The sequence below is a fragment of the Schistocerca americana genome, chromosome X (assembly GCF_021461395.2).
Source record: "Schistocerca americana isolate TAMUIC-IGC-003095 chromosome X, iqSchAmer2.1, whole genome shotgun sequence".
NCBI lineage: Eukaryota > Metazoa > Arthropoda > Insecta > Orthoptera > Acrididae > Schistocerca > Schistocerca americana.
Window position 1 is genome coordinate 291,476,422 of NC_060130.1, and position 15,404 is coordinate 291,491,825.

At 46.6% G+C, this 15,404-nt stretch overlaps 1 protein-coding gene across 1 annotated transcript in view; it reads left to right on the plus strand.

Moving 5' to 3' along the window:
• Positions 1-5,637: 5,637 nt before the first annotated feature.
• Positions 5,638-15,404, plus strand: part of LOC124555966 (nose resistant to fluoxetine protein 6-like) — a 408,440-nt gene continuing 398,673 nt past the window's right edge. The window contains exon 1 of the mRNA XM_047130013.1: positions 5,638-5,875. Within this exon, the coding sequence (XP_046985969.1) occupies positions 5,638-5,875 (238 nt within the window). The remainder of the gene's footprint in view (positions 5,876-15,404) is intronic.

Sequence of the window (15,404 nt, forward strand, 5' to 3'; positions counted from 1 at the left end):
CGTTACTTTCTATCATATTAATGTCCGCCCCAGGTACCTGAATGGTCAGCGTGACGGATTGTCAACCCTCTGGGCCCAGGTTCGATTCCCGGCTGGGTCGGGGAATTTTCTCCGCCCAGGGACTGAGTGTTGTGCTGTCCGCATCATCATCCTATCATCCTCATCGACCGCAGGTCGCCGAAGTGGCGTCATATTAATCTACATTACTTTTCCTGTTTCACAGCTATGTCCTGGAAATGTTTCTATCCTAGAATTTGTTGTTATTCGATATTGGTTGAGGCATTCTCTTAAGATGTACTCTCCAACGGATGGAATCACTAATATCTCACACACTCCAGTCACATTAATGTAATGTGACCACCGCCTATGTTCGACGTCAACGTACAGTAGCCACTCACAAACGTCAGGTGGCAGCACTAGCTGTGTAGGTATATAGACCGTGTCGGGGGCCCGAAAAACAGTGCACTGGTTGTGGTAATGCGGAAACGGAGCAATTTATCTGATGTCCAAAAGGGAGCGATTATTGGCTTTCGGGCCAGCGGTAGAAGCATTTCCGAAACGGCTAAGTTTGTAAACTGTTCGCGTACCGTCGTGGATACAGTATACCGTCCATGACAAAATGGCGCTATCCGAAACAGGCACCGAGGCAAATGTGCTTCACGGACCATAGATGACAGAGGTGAACGACGGCTGCAGAGATGTGTACGGGCTAATATACGTGCAACTGCTGAGCAGCCAAGGGGCTACCAGCAGTGTCTCCTCAACGACCGTTCATAGAACGATGCTGCGTTCTGGAGCATGTGCCAGGTTAATGCACCCATGGTGACTGCTGTTCATCGGCGACGAAGGCTGTAATTTGCACGTCAGTACCTCAACTGGACGTCCACTGAGCGGCGACAGGTGGCTTTTTCAGGCAAATTACTATTTATGCTCCATCAGACAGATGGCCGTTGGCATGTACGGCCCTGCAACAATCGTCCGAAGAGTCCATGCCAGAAGAGAGACCGTTATAGTCTGGGGAATGTTTTCGTGGCATTCCCTGGTTGATCTCGTCATTCTGGAAAATAGAATGGATCAACACCAGTATCCAACTATCCTTGGGGACCATGTCCCAAACATGCAGTTTGTTTTTTCCTCGGCTGGCATTTACCAGCAGGGCAATGCAGCGTGTCACACAGCTCGCAGTGTACGTGCGTAGTTCGAAGAGCACCAGGATGAGGTTACCGTACTCTCCTGGCCACCAAACTCCCCGGATATAAATCCAGTTGAGAATCTGTGGCTCTAGGCGCTACAGTCCGGAACCGCGCGACCGCTACGGTCGCAGGTTCGAATCCTGCCTCGGCCATGGATGTGTGTGATGTCCTTAGGTTAGTTAGGTTTAAGTAGTTCTAAGTTATAGGAGTCCCATAGTGTTCAGAGCCATTTGAACCATTTTTGAGGATCTGTGGGCCTACTTCGACGGGAATTTTCGCGCCACCATGGATCCTCAACCGAGAAACGTCCGCAGCTCGCAGTCTCGAGGTCGCATTGTCGCTTCCCGAGCGCGGGATCCCGGCTTCGATTCCCGGCGTGGTCATGGATTTTCACCTGCCTCGAGATGACTGGGTGTTTGTGGTGTCATCATCATTCCTGCAAGTGGCGAGATTGGACTGAGCAAAAGTTGGAATATGTACAGACGCTGATAACCGCGCTGTTGAGCGTCCCTCAAACTAAACATAATTTTCATTATCAACCGAGAAACGTAGAGCAGCTGGCCACGGTACCGGAGTCGGCATGGCTCCACATCACTGTCGCTATCTCCCAGAACATCACTGACTCTCTTCCTGAACGTTTCGCAGCGGTCCGAGCTGCAAAAGGCTTTTGATGGTTCAGATGGCTCTGAGCACTATCGTACTTCACTTCTGAGGTCATCAGTCCCCTAGAACTTAGAACTACGTAAACGTAACTAACCTAAGGACATCACACACATTCATGTCCGAAGCAAGATTCGAGCCTGCGACCGTAGCGGTCGCGCTGTTCCAGACTCTAGCGCCTAGAACCGCTCGGCCACCCCGGTCGGCCTCTTTTGACAAGTGGTCACATTAATGTGACTGGACCATGTATAATAAGCTACAATTAACGGGAGGTAGCTAATTTCACTTCACTGTATTGATATTGATATCGATGTTCAAACAAAAATAATAAGAATGAGATTTTCACTCTGCAGCGGAGTGTGCGCTGATATGAAACTTCCTGGCAGATTAAAACTGTGTGCCCAACCGAGACTCGAACTCGAGACCTTTGCCTTTCGCGGGCAAGTGCTCTACCAACTGAGCTACCGAAGCACGACTCACTCCTGGTCCTCACAGCTTTACTTCTGCCAGTATCTCGTCTCCAACCTTCCAAACTTTACAGAAGCTCTCCTGCGAACCTTGCAGAACTAACACTCCTGAAAGAAAGGATACTGCTTAGCCACAGCCTGGGGGATGTTTCCAGAATGAGATTTTCACTCTGCAGCGGAGTGTGCGCTGATATGAAACTTCCTGGCAATTTAAAACTCACGATTAACCAAGAGAATCCTCATCAACATAAACACGCAAAATGAGTTTAAAGATGTTGCTGCTGACACAGAGGAAGACACACGGACAACACACAGACAAAACCTCGACTCTCAAAATGCGTTCTTTAGGTGGCGAAACTAAATAATAACAATACAGAATGTTTCGAAAAGGATCACCTGATTTCTCGAGAAAAACATACCACGACCATGGGATGAATTGCAAAATTCTCACAAAATCTTAAACTTTTATGTATGCTACTACAAATGCTTTATGTTTCCACCAGCAGCAACACGAACAACACCTAGACGATAGCTAAATTCGTATCAAATTTACACAATTTATCTGCTTTTACAGAAGCTATGGTGGTTATTTTGTTCTCCGCTTCGTCTATGGTTCAAATGGCTCTGAGCACTATGGGACTCAACATCTTAGGTCATAAGTCCCCTAGGACTTAGAACTACTTAAACCTAACTAACCTAAGAACATCACACACACCCATGTCCGAGGCAGGATTCGAACCTGCGACCGTAGCAGTCCCGCGGTTCCGGACTGCAGCGCCAGAACCGCTAGACCACCGTGGCCGGCGTTTCGTCTATGTTACAAGGTGAACGGGAGATGAACACACTTTCCTTCACCTACCCCCACATGAAAAAATCGCATGGGGTCATGTCTGGCGATCATGGAGACCAAGAACGCAAGGTAGCGTCTCGAGGTCCCGTGCACCCTGTCCAGGTTTGAAGCAGAGTCATTGAGAAACAGAAGTACGTTGTTGTGCCAGTGTGGTGGAGCTCCATCCTGTTGGAAAACTAACTCGTCGGGGTCCTCCTGAAGTTGCTGGAAAAGCCAGTTCTGTTGCATCTGAGGACAGCTCAGAGCTGGATAGGGCGCACGGGACCCCGAGACGCTGCCCTACATTCTTGGCCTCCAAGATCGCCAGACATGACCCAAAGCGATTTTTTCTTGTCTTTATTTAATCGTATGGCTAGGGCTCCCCGTCGGGCAGACCGTTCGCCGGGTTCCGGTCTTTCAATTTGACGCCACTTCGGCGACCTGCAGTCGATGAGGATGATAGGATGATGATGAGGACAGCACAACACCCAGCCCCTGGGCGGACAAAATTCCCCGACTCAGACGGGAATCGAACCAGGGCCCAGAGGATTGACAATCCGTCACGCTGACCATTCACCTACGGGGGGCGGACATTTTTTTTTTTCGTGAGGATATGTGAAAGAAAGTGTGTTCACCTCCCTTTTATCTTGTGACATAGAAGAAGTGCAGAACATAACAACAGCCACTATAACTTCTGTACAAACAGATAAATTTTGTAGCGTTTATGACGAATTTAGCTATCGTCTAGATTTAGTTCCTGCTGCTCCTGGTGGACACACGGAGCATTTGTAATAGCATGGTTAAACATTAAGATTTTGAGAGTATTTTGCACTTTATCCCATGTTTGTAGCATATTTTCATCTACAGAGTTTTGAAATCAGGTCATTCTTTTTGAAACACTCTATATTGATAAATAAAAGCAAATAAATGAAATCAAATCACTGCTATTGATACAGCGGGCGTAAATACTAATATTTCGAGGGAGGCGCCGACGTCAACCCCAAATGGGCATTGTAGTAATACAGTAATTCAAAATGGACAGGGATTCTACTTAGTGCCGGTCGGAGTGGCCGAGTGGTTCTAGGCGCTACAGTCTGGAACGATAGAACGCATCGGCAAGATGCGGCATCCTGCCTCGGGCATGGATGTGTGTGATGTCCTTAGGTTAGTTTGGTTTAAGTAGTTCTAAGTTCTAGGGGACAGATGACCTCAGAAGTTAAGTCCCATAGTGCTCATAGCCATTTGCTACTTAGTAGTGTGCGACAAGTTGAGAACTGGGGTCGGACGGGAAGCGTGCTTGGATGTCCTAAGTGATTAAGGCAACAACCCATGTACAGTGGGAAATCCAGGTTCGAGTCTTGGCCCAGTACAAATTTTCAGCTTTCATCATCGAACCAACTTTCACCAACGTCCAACTACAGCTGACGTTAATATCTCCCCTTAGGGAGAGCGTTGGACTTGAGTAGTCTGTAAAGCTGTGGAAGCCATAATGCTACGGTCATATAATGGTCAGTGTACCTGCCTAGTATGCAGGAGGCCTGGGTTCAAGTCCTGCCTGTAGCATAAATTTTAATTCATTGCTTTAGCTTCTATCCTTGTGTTGTTGTTGTGGTCTTCAGTTCAGAGACTGGTTTGATGCACCTCTCCATGCTACTCTATCCTGTGCAAGCTTCTTCATCTCCCAGTGCTTACTGCAACCTACATCCTTCTGAATCTGTTTAGTGTATTCATCTCTTGGTCTTCCTCTTCGATTTTTACCCTCCACGCTGCCCTCCAATACTTAATTGGTGATCCCTTGATGGTTCAAATGGGTCAAATGTCTCTGAGCACTATGGGACTTAACTTCTGAGGTCATCAGTCCCCTAGAACTTAGAACTACTTAAACCTAACTAACCTAAGGACAGCCGGCCGCGGTGGTCTAGCGGTTCCGGGCGCGCAGTCCAGAACCGCGCGACTGCTACGGTCGCAGGTTCGAATCCGGCCTGGGGCATGGATGTGTGTGATGTCCTTAGGTTAGTTAGGTTTAAGTAGTTCTAAGTTCTAGGGGGCTGATGATCTCAGCAGTTGAGTACCATAGTGCTCAGAGCTATTTTTTTTTTTTTTTTTTTTTTAAATTGGGACTTTGGATGGAAATGATGACCGCGCAGATGAGCGCCCCACAAACCAAACACCATCATCATCAGATCTAGGAATCAAGAAAATTGTCACCTTCCGCATTACCGAGACGCCGACTGTCACACTGGGAACTCCATTCCCGAGGCGTTCCACCAGGGACGATTAGCATACTGTCCAGAGGGCCATACCTCGAATATAAAGCAATCTCATCACCCCCGTCAAATAGAGCGTCGGCGTCCGCGACGTGGTAAATTTTGTAACGACTTCCTGCCACCTTTCACGCGCTCCAGATTGATAGGAGCGCGCGGTTGGTGACATTTAAGGAGCGCGCGCGTACGGAGAGGCGTGTTTGGGCGCGCGCATTGCGTCACCGATGGCCCGTGCGGCCGGCTCCCCCCTGATGGCATCACTTTCTCCCGCCCCCGCCCCCACTCCGGCTGGGCCGGGGAGCGCCGGCGGCCCGGCAGTCGCGATGCTGCCGCCGCTGGTGCCGCTGCTGCTGGCTCTTGCCCTGCCGCTGCTGGCCGCCTCGCCGCCCAACGCCAGCTCCAGCTGGTGGAGCGACGCCGCGCCCACGCTGCCCGCATGTCCCAGCCGGCGCTGCCCGCACGGTAAACACACCAGGCCCGCCGCCAGTAGCTCATCTCCACCCTCTGATTCTAACGTTTCACAACCCTGACTTAGAGTCCTCGAACTCTATTTGTGGCTGAATCACTTTTCAACGTTGAGGTCTTCTTGCGAAGTCTCCAGTGAGATGTTTGGTTTGTAGAAGTTCTCAACTAAGCCGCGCCATTCTTTTCATTTATCTGTGCTACCGACACCCTTAATTTGATCGATTTACGACATTCTCGGATTTTATCCAACATTCTGGCCATGTGCCGAAATACAGGCTGTTTCACAATTCGTGTTACACTCTTCTAGAGGTTGTACCGGGTGATCAAAAAGTCAGTATAAATTTGAAAACTTAATAAACCAAGGAATAATGTAGATAGAGAGGTAAAAATTGACACACATGCTTGGAATGACATGGGGTTTTATTAGAACCCCCCCCCCCCCCCATATTGCTAGACGCGCGAAAGATCTCTTGCGCGTCGTTTGGTGATGATCGTGTGCTCAGCCGCCACTTTCGTCATGCTTGGCCTCCCAGGTCCCCAGACCTCAGTCTGTGCGATTATTGTCTTTGGGGTTACCTGAAGTCGCAAGTGTATCGTAATCGACCGACATGTCTAGGGATGCTGAAGACAACATCACAGTCCTCGAACTCATTTGTGGCCGAATCACTTTTCAACGTTGAGATCTTCTTGCGAAGTCTCCAGTGATATGTTTGGTTTGTAGAAGTTCTCAGCTAAGCCGCGCCATTCTTTTCAGCTATCTGTGCTACCGACACCACAAGTGTCCCTTAATTTGATCGATTTACGACATTCTCGGATTTTATCCAACAGTCTGCCCTCGTGCGGAACTTTGTAATATGGACTCCCACGCCGAAATACAGGCTGCTTCACAATTCGTGTTACACTCTTCTAGAGGTTGTACCGGGTGATCAAAAAGTCAGTATACATTTGAAAACTTAATAAACCACGGAAAAATGTAGATAGAGAGGTAAAAATTGACACACATGCTTGAAATGACAAGCCGGCCGCGGTGGTCTAGCGGTTCTGGCGCTGCAGTCCGGAACCGCGGGACTGCTACGGTCGCAGGTTCGAATCCTGCCTCGGGCATGGGTGTGTGTGATGTCCTTAGGTTAGTTAGGTTTCAGTAGTTCTAAGTTCTAGGGGACTTATGACCTAAGATGTTGAGTCCCATAGTGCTCAGAGCCATTTGAAATGACATGGGATTATACAGGGAGTTACAAAAAGATACGGCCAAACTTTCAGGAAACATTCCTCACACACAAATAAAGAAAAGATGTTATGTGGACATGTGTCCGGAAACGCTTAAATTCCATGTCAGAGCCCATTTTAGTTTCGTCAGTATGTACTGTACTTCCTCGATTCACCGCCATGATTTAATACGGGATACTCTACCTGTGCTGCTAGAACATGTGCCTTTACAAGTACGACACAACATGTGGTTCATGCACGATGGAGCTCCTGCACATTTCAGTCGAAGTGTTCGTACGCTTCTCAACAACAGATTCGGTGACCGATGGATTGGTAGAGGCGGACCAATTCCATGGCCTCCACGCTCTCCTGACCTCAACCCTCTTGACTTTCATTTATGGGGGCATTTGAAAGCTCTTGTCTACGCAACCCCGGTACCAAATGTAGAGACTCTTCGTGCTCGTATTGTGGACGGCTGTGCTACAATACGCCATTCTCCAGGGCTGCATCAGCGCAGCAGGGATTCCGTGCGACGGAGGGTGGATGCATGTATCCTCGCTAATGGAGGACATTTTGAACATTTCCTGTAACAAAGTGTTTGAAGTCACGCTGGTACGTTCTGTTGCTGTGTGTTTCCATTCCATGATTAATTTGATTTGAAGAGACGTAATAAAATGAGCTCTAACATGGGAAGTAAGCGTTTCCGGACACATGTCCACATAACATATTTTCTTTATTTGTGTGTGAGAAATGTTTCCTGAAAGTTTGGCCACATCTTTTTGTAACACCCTGTATTAGAACCACCCCATATTGCTAAACGCGTGAAAGATTCCTTGCGCGCGTCGTTTGGTGATGATCGTGTGCTCAGCCGCCACTTTCGTCGTGCTTGGCCTCCCAGGTCCACAGACCTCAGTCTGTGTGATTATTGGCTTTGGGGTTACCTGAAGTCGCAAGTGTATCGTAATCGACCGACATCTCTAGGGATGCTGAAAGACAACATCCGACGCCAATACCTTACCATAACTCCGGACATGCTTTACAGTGCTATTCACGACATTATTCCTCGACTACAGCTATTGTTGAGGAATGATGGTGGACATATTGAGCATTTCCTATAAAGAACACCATCTTTGCTTTGTCTTACTTTGTTATGCTAATTATTGCTATTCTGATCAGATGAAGCGCCATCTGTCGGACATTTTTTGAACTTTTGTATTTTTTTGGTCCTAATAAAACCCCATGCCATTCCAGGCATGTGTGTCAATTTGTACCTCTCTATCTACATTATTCCGTGATTTATTCAGTTTTCAAATTTATACTGACTTTTTGATCACCCGGTAGATTGGAGTTAGTAAATCAAGTTTTACATAGGCAACCATGTCCTGAAACGTCGTCCAATGTGCTACAGAGTGTCGAAGTAGCAGGGGATGCCGCTTGTAAATGTATGTACCGTATACAGGATGAACATCTACGAAACCGACAAACTGCAGGGACGGACTTGTGATTGGTAATGGAGGAAAAGAGATCCTATAAACATGTGTCCAGAAATGGGTTGTATGTGTAACTACAACAAACCATCGCGGAACACAGTAAAGATCTGCATAGCATCCACGTCACAACAAGTTTTCAAAGAAATGTTCAAATGTGTCTGAAATCTTACCGGACTTAACTGCTAAGCTCATCAGTCCCTAAGCTTATAGTCGGCTGGTCCCGGCGGAGGTTCGAATCCTCCCTCGGGCATGGATGTGTGTGTTTGTCCTTAGGATAATTTAGGTTAAGTAGTGTGTAAGCTTAGGGACTGATGACCTTAGCAGTTAAGTCCCATAAGATTTCACACACACACACACACACCCTAAGCTTACACACTACTTAACCTAAATTATGCTAAGGACAAACACACACACACACCCATGCCCGAGGGAGGACTCGAACCTCCGCCGCGACCAGCCGCACAGTTCATGACTGCAGCGCCTAAGACCGCTCAGCTAATCCCGCGCGGCAACAGGTGTTCAAAGTGACCCCCATGGGTTTGCAGGTGATAGGAATAGGAGCGGTTATCGTGCAGGATACACACATTGTTCTTTGACTTACACCATGTTGGTGGGCCACTTGCCTGGATGTTGTTTTCTAAAGCTTCGTCGCCAGATTTGTAAATACCTTGTCGGTACTGATGGGGAGGCCTGTTGCCACCGTTGTTGCGGTAGGCCGAGTCTGTGAGTTCGTGAAACGGCTTCTGGTGCATTACACCGCTAAGACAATTTCTGCCTGCCACTACGACACAGCTATGCCCCAGGGTCAGGTAACAGGATAGGAGAACGAAATTTCTACAACACTCCAACAAATTATAACAACGTCACACAACTGAGTTAAAAATGTTTACTTATCTTTGTGACCTCTTGAATAATGGAGCCTGCAACACTCATTGTAATAAAACACAAAAAAGGGCCCTCAATGGCTAAGTGCAAATAATCTTATGTAAACTTCACAGTACATAGCAAATGCAATTTACAACAAATGTTTCTTCACTTCCTAGCGTTCACTAAACGACATTCCCTGTCTAAGTCAGCCCTGGACGATGATCTGTAACCAAGTGGGCAAGAGCTGCTCTTCCATCTTCCGAGTAGACTTCCGTCCGCTGTCGTCCGGTCATGGGTAGATTGTACTCGGCCGGCAATTGGCCGAGGCCAAGTCGATACCTTCAACCTCAAAGCCGCCCGTGGAGCTGGTGGAATTCGCGCAAGTGGCGAGTCCCTAAAAATGGCTCCAAGCACTATGGGACCTAACATCTGAGGTCATCAGTCTCCTAGACATAGAACAACTTAAACCTAACTAACCTAAAGACATCACACACATCCATGTCCGAGGCAGGATTCGAACCTGCGACCGTAGCAGCAGCGCGGTTCCGGACTGAAGGGCGCATGGAACAGTTCAGCCTCAGCAGCCAGCGAGTCTCTACAGAACTAGCACCAGCTCGCATCTTTGCGCCTGTGGTGCTTTTACCCTGGCTGTGTCTTGATGGGGTGACACAGCAGCTTGTATTAGGGTTCGTCTCATTATCCTGTCGAACCTGGTCCTCCAAATGTGGTGTACGCGTAGTCCTACGCCTCCCCGCACGTTCTTCTGTCTGTAAGGACCCATGATCGTACAAACGCACAAAAAGGACTTGATGTTGTGTGATGTGTTGATGTCTGTGAGGGTACCTGTTTTGGTATAGTTGTACTGCCTCTCGACCATTTCCATCCCATTGGCCGTACACAAACGCCATCTCGGCTTGTTCCCGACATGAACACCGAGCCATTCTGTTGCTTACAGTACGCTAGGTCAATCACAAAGCCTGCAACACACAAGCAACACACGGCACGTGGTCAGACGAACTTTCATTTGTCAGTGCCATCTACCGTGGCAGCGATGCATTTCCGGACACATGTTCACAGGACCTCTTTTCCTCCATTTTCAGTCAGGACTCTGTCCCTGCAGCTTGTCGGTTTTATTAATGTTCACCCTCTATACAGGGTGATACCACGATGACGTTACAAACTTTCTAGGGTGATGGTGAACGATAAATGCATCAATTTGAGGTAAGAGTCTCTCTACCGGAAACGAACGAGTCGAAACTTATAGGCGAAAACCGTTCTGCTACCTCTGGAATTCATGTACTGGTATTATTGTTGCTAAGACTTTAGTGTAGGAAACTATCAGAGGTGGTAGTATGGACCAAAACAAGTAAAAATGTCCACTAAACACGAGCTTGAAAATGCATACCTGAGGAGTTACGAAACTCTTAAGGTACGCATTTTAGAGCCCATGTTTACTGGAAATTCTTTCTTGTTTTGGTTCACACTACCACCTCTGAAAGTTGTCTACCCTGCAGTCTCATCAACAACAGTACGTGTACATGTATTCCACTGTCAGAGGCAGCGGAACGGTTTTTGCTTATAACTTCCGACTCGTTCGTTTCCGGTGCGGGGACCCTTACAGCAGATTGATACATTTATCGTTCTCCATCGTCCTAAAAAGGTTGTAACATCATCACGGAATCACCCTGTATATATGTACTTCTACAGGCGTCGGCGCCTATACCTTTGACGCTCTGTAGTGCCGTTGGATGATGCTTTCGGACATGGGTACATATGTAAAACTTGATCTACTAAGTCCTCTCTACAACCTCTAGAAGTATGTAACGTGAATTGTGAAACACCCTGTATATGACCCACACTGTGTTTCAATGGTGATGATTAGATTTCACTAGCTGAAGAACATCTTCGTTAGCAAGCTGAGCAGTCCACAGAATCGTAACCATCGCCGGGAGCATCACATCTCTTTAAGACCTAGTTACTCAAAAATACTAGGTTAGTGCATAAGTTCGCAGCGTTTTTCCCTAGGTTTGACAAACACAGCAGATACACGTAAGAGAGACGTTACACATCAATAATATATTCCCCTTCGCTATTAAACAACACTCGGCCAACGCTGGAGTAACTTTTCAATTCCGCGACCGTAGAAATCACGTGGTTTCGGGGCGAAAAGCTCGTAGAGCCACGTTCGGAGTGCATTTTCATCCGGGAAGGAAGTTCCTTGAAGGTTGCTCGATAGAGAGCGGAAAAAGTGTAAATCTGAGGTCGCAAGATGAGGTGAATAAGGTTGGTGCGGAATGATATCCCAATCCAGCTCCTGTATAGTGTTTTTTGTCAGTCTAGCAGAATGCTGTCGGGTATAATCGTGGGGTAACAACACTTCACGCAGTCTTCCTGGTCGTTGTTCTTGGATTGCGTCTGCGAGACGTCTCAGTTGTTAACAATAAATGTCACCAGTGATGACTGCACCTCGGTGAAGCAGTTCGTAGTACACCACACCGTCGCTATTCCGCCAGCTGCAAAACATTATCTTTTGTGGATGCGGGCAGGTGTTTATACGGGGAGTTGCTACTCTGTTTGGGCTTAACCATTACTTTCTTTTTTCTTATATTAACATAAAGACACCATTTCTCGTCACTAGTAACGATACAGGATAGGAGTGGTCGGTTTTGTTCACGAGTCAAGCGGAGATGCACATATGGCCACCCGCTGATTTTTGTAATTTTGGGTTAGAGCATGTGGTACCAGTACACCCGATTTTTTAACCTTCCCCATTGCATGCAAATGTCGCACGATAGTGGAATTATCGCAATTCATCACGTTTGCAGTTCTCTAGTTGATCATTGTGGATTAATGCGTTTAAACGAACTTCATGAATCCCCGAAGGTTTTCTTCAAAGTGGAGAGTCACTAATGTCGATCGTCCTTAAAACGAGAAAATCATTCTCTTGCCGTGCATGTCCAATGGCATTATCCCCATACACGGCGCATATGTTTCCAGCTGCCTCCGCAGTTGTCACCCCTCTACTGAATTCCAACAGAAGAATACGTAGTGAATGTTCCTATTTCTCCCCTAATACTATTTTCTAGTGTCCACAGCTCCACTCCCTACCTCCAAATGACAAAATGACAACATTTGAATTGAAATGGCAACCAACATCGAACTACAAATAAAAAATGACAATCGATAAATAAGCCCATAGCAACCGGAATACCAACATGCAAAGCAAAAACGCTAGGAACTTATGCATCAACATAACACATCAAGCTCAGCTAAAAGAAGCAAAGTGGTTTCCGAATCCCGACCTGATTCTCCTGCATTGTTTGTTCCAATTTCAAATAAACTTTTATTTATACCTTCATCATATACTTCCGAAACGATAAGGTTAAGGGTCTGTACATCTGAAGGTTGGTTTTGATATCACAGTGCTCTACTAGGCCTGACATAATTGGAAGGTAAATAAAGTTTTAACGTCCCGTCGACTACTAGGTCATTAGGCACGGTCTTCTATTCGAAACAGTACGTTTTTGTCCCCATCTGACGTCTAAATCGACTTACGTAGTCAGATATTATGGATGGGTACAATGAGACACGGAATCCGACCCTGCAGCTTAACATTTCTCACACACACAATGATTATCGAAGGTGAAATAACCGTAAGCTGCTGACCACGGATCCAATCGTGAACCTTTCGATTTTGCTTTGATACTTACCCACTTCACCAGTACGTTAAAATGGTGTTTATGCTAAAATGTCCTTTCTAGAGATATAGCCCTACGTAGGGCAGAAATCGTCTGGTCACTGCCGGTTGACTTCGTATTTTAACTGTCGGCCTACTGTATACGAGAAGCCGGCCGAAGTGGCCGTGCGGTTAAAGGCGCTGCAGTCTGGAACCGCAAGACCGCTACGGTCGCAGGTTCGAATCCTGCCTCGGGCATGGATGTTTGTGATGTCCTTAGGTTAGTTAGGTTTAACTAGTTCTAAGTTCTAGGGGACTAATGACCTCAGCAGTTGAGTCCCATAGTGCTCAGAGCCATTTTTTTGTATACGAGAAGAAAACTGAAAATCAGATTAGCATTCGAATAAAGGAATAAGGAAAATTGCGTTAAAACGATACTCAGCTTGGACGACTTCCTGTACTCAAGATTGTGCTCCACTGGTTTGCTTTAAGGGGTGTTGGGACTTTACACACGGTTTTTGTGGTCCTATTGTTTATTTCTCTGGGAATCAGTCAAAACGGTCGGATGTAATGCTCCTTATTGGGCCGTGTCTTTAAAATCACGATGACATTCCCACTAAAATATGACATTCAATAGGCGACGTATCCAACTTGTACTACACAGGGCGATACAGAAATTCCTATTACAGGCTTCCTGGGGTTGTAGAGGGGACTTAGTAGATGAAGTTTTGGTAAGGAACCCATGTCAGGAAATGTACTGTTTGGATAGAAGATAAGTCTGACGATCGCATCACTTTCAAATATCCCACTTCACGGTACGCACACAAGTTGAGAGGAGAGTGCCGTCGTCAGTCACTGTTGTAATTATGACACCACATAGCACATTTGTCAGACTACAGAAATATTAAGATGGTATCTGTTCTTTCGGACATGTCATCTTCATATAGATAAGGCTTACCGGCCAATGCTCTTCAGTGGGGACGCACTCACATCACCCGAACTCTTACGGGACTCTGTAGATTGACTGCCACAAGTAATGATTATAGTGGGCAGGGGCACTTAAAATGTAGTGTGTGGACTAAGTTGGGAATGTGGGTCTCACAGGGAGGGTGCCAGAGATAAGTCCCTGCATTTGCACTATTCTGTGTGTCCTCGGTGGCTCAGACAGACAGAGGATCTGCCGTGTAAGAAGGAGATCCCGGGTTCGAGTCCCAATCGGAGCACTCATTTTCAATTGTCCCCGTTGATATTTATTAACGCCTGTCAGCAGCTAAAGGTCTGGATTTCATTGTAATTTCAAGATTACAAAAATGGCTGTGAGAAATTCGTACGTTCGAAACTAGGAGGGTTGTCTCTGGCGCTTCACGGACACGCTCCACTCTCGGCTTTGAAAAGCACGACCTTTGTCACATAGCAGAGTATGACCATGCTATGTGCTCCTACAGTATATAAATCAGAGCTCATTGTCTGCGCTGTTTGAGTAGCGTGATGCGAGAGATATGAAAATGATCCGCCCCCCAAACTGATTTTACATCCAAACGGTACATTTCCGGACGTGAATTCCTTACGAAAACTTCATCTATTAAGTCCCCGTCTACAGCCCATACAAGCCTGTAACATAAATTTTGAATCACCGTGTATATTGGTAAAGTAGCAAATGCTTTGGCTGACGTATGGGATGATCTCTACTTTCGCAAAGTTCGTATAATTAGCAGAAGGTTAGGTGGAAATTTAAGGTGACCTCTCCTTTAGTAAGGCCCACAGTGGAAAAGCGTCTGAAGTCCGTGATGTGACGGTGCGACGTATTAGTAAGTAAGTCACGCCTGTCGTGTTCGCAAGCGCTCCACATACTCAGCTAATCCTGTCAGGTAAGACTCGTGACTGTGCAACACAACATGCAGGGTATTCACAATCACGAAACGCTCCTAACTTGAAACTTGAGCTGCGCTTGGTGGAAGTCTGTTGGAATTATTGGCACAGACAAGAAATGTCAACACCCTGATAAACATAATAATTACTTTGGCAAAAAGTGTAAAAGTAAGTATATGTTAATCAGGGCACTTTTTGCCTATGTTACTATTATTTACATAGATGCTTTATTTCAGTAGATATGAAGACTCTATAGTGAACTACTGCCGTCTAGTTTTATTCCTGTATGTCACTAGATTGAACATGATGCACATACGCGGAAGATAACTGGTTCAAATGGTTCAAATGGCTCTGAGCACTATGGGACTCAACTGCTGAGTCATTAGTCCCCTAGAACTTAGAACTAGTTAAACCTAAC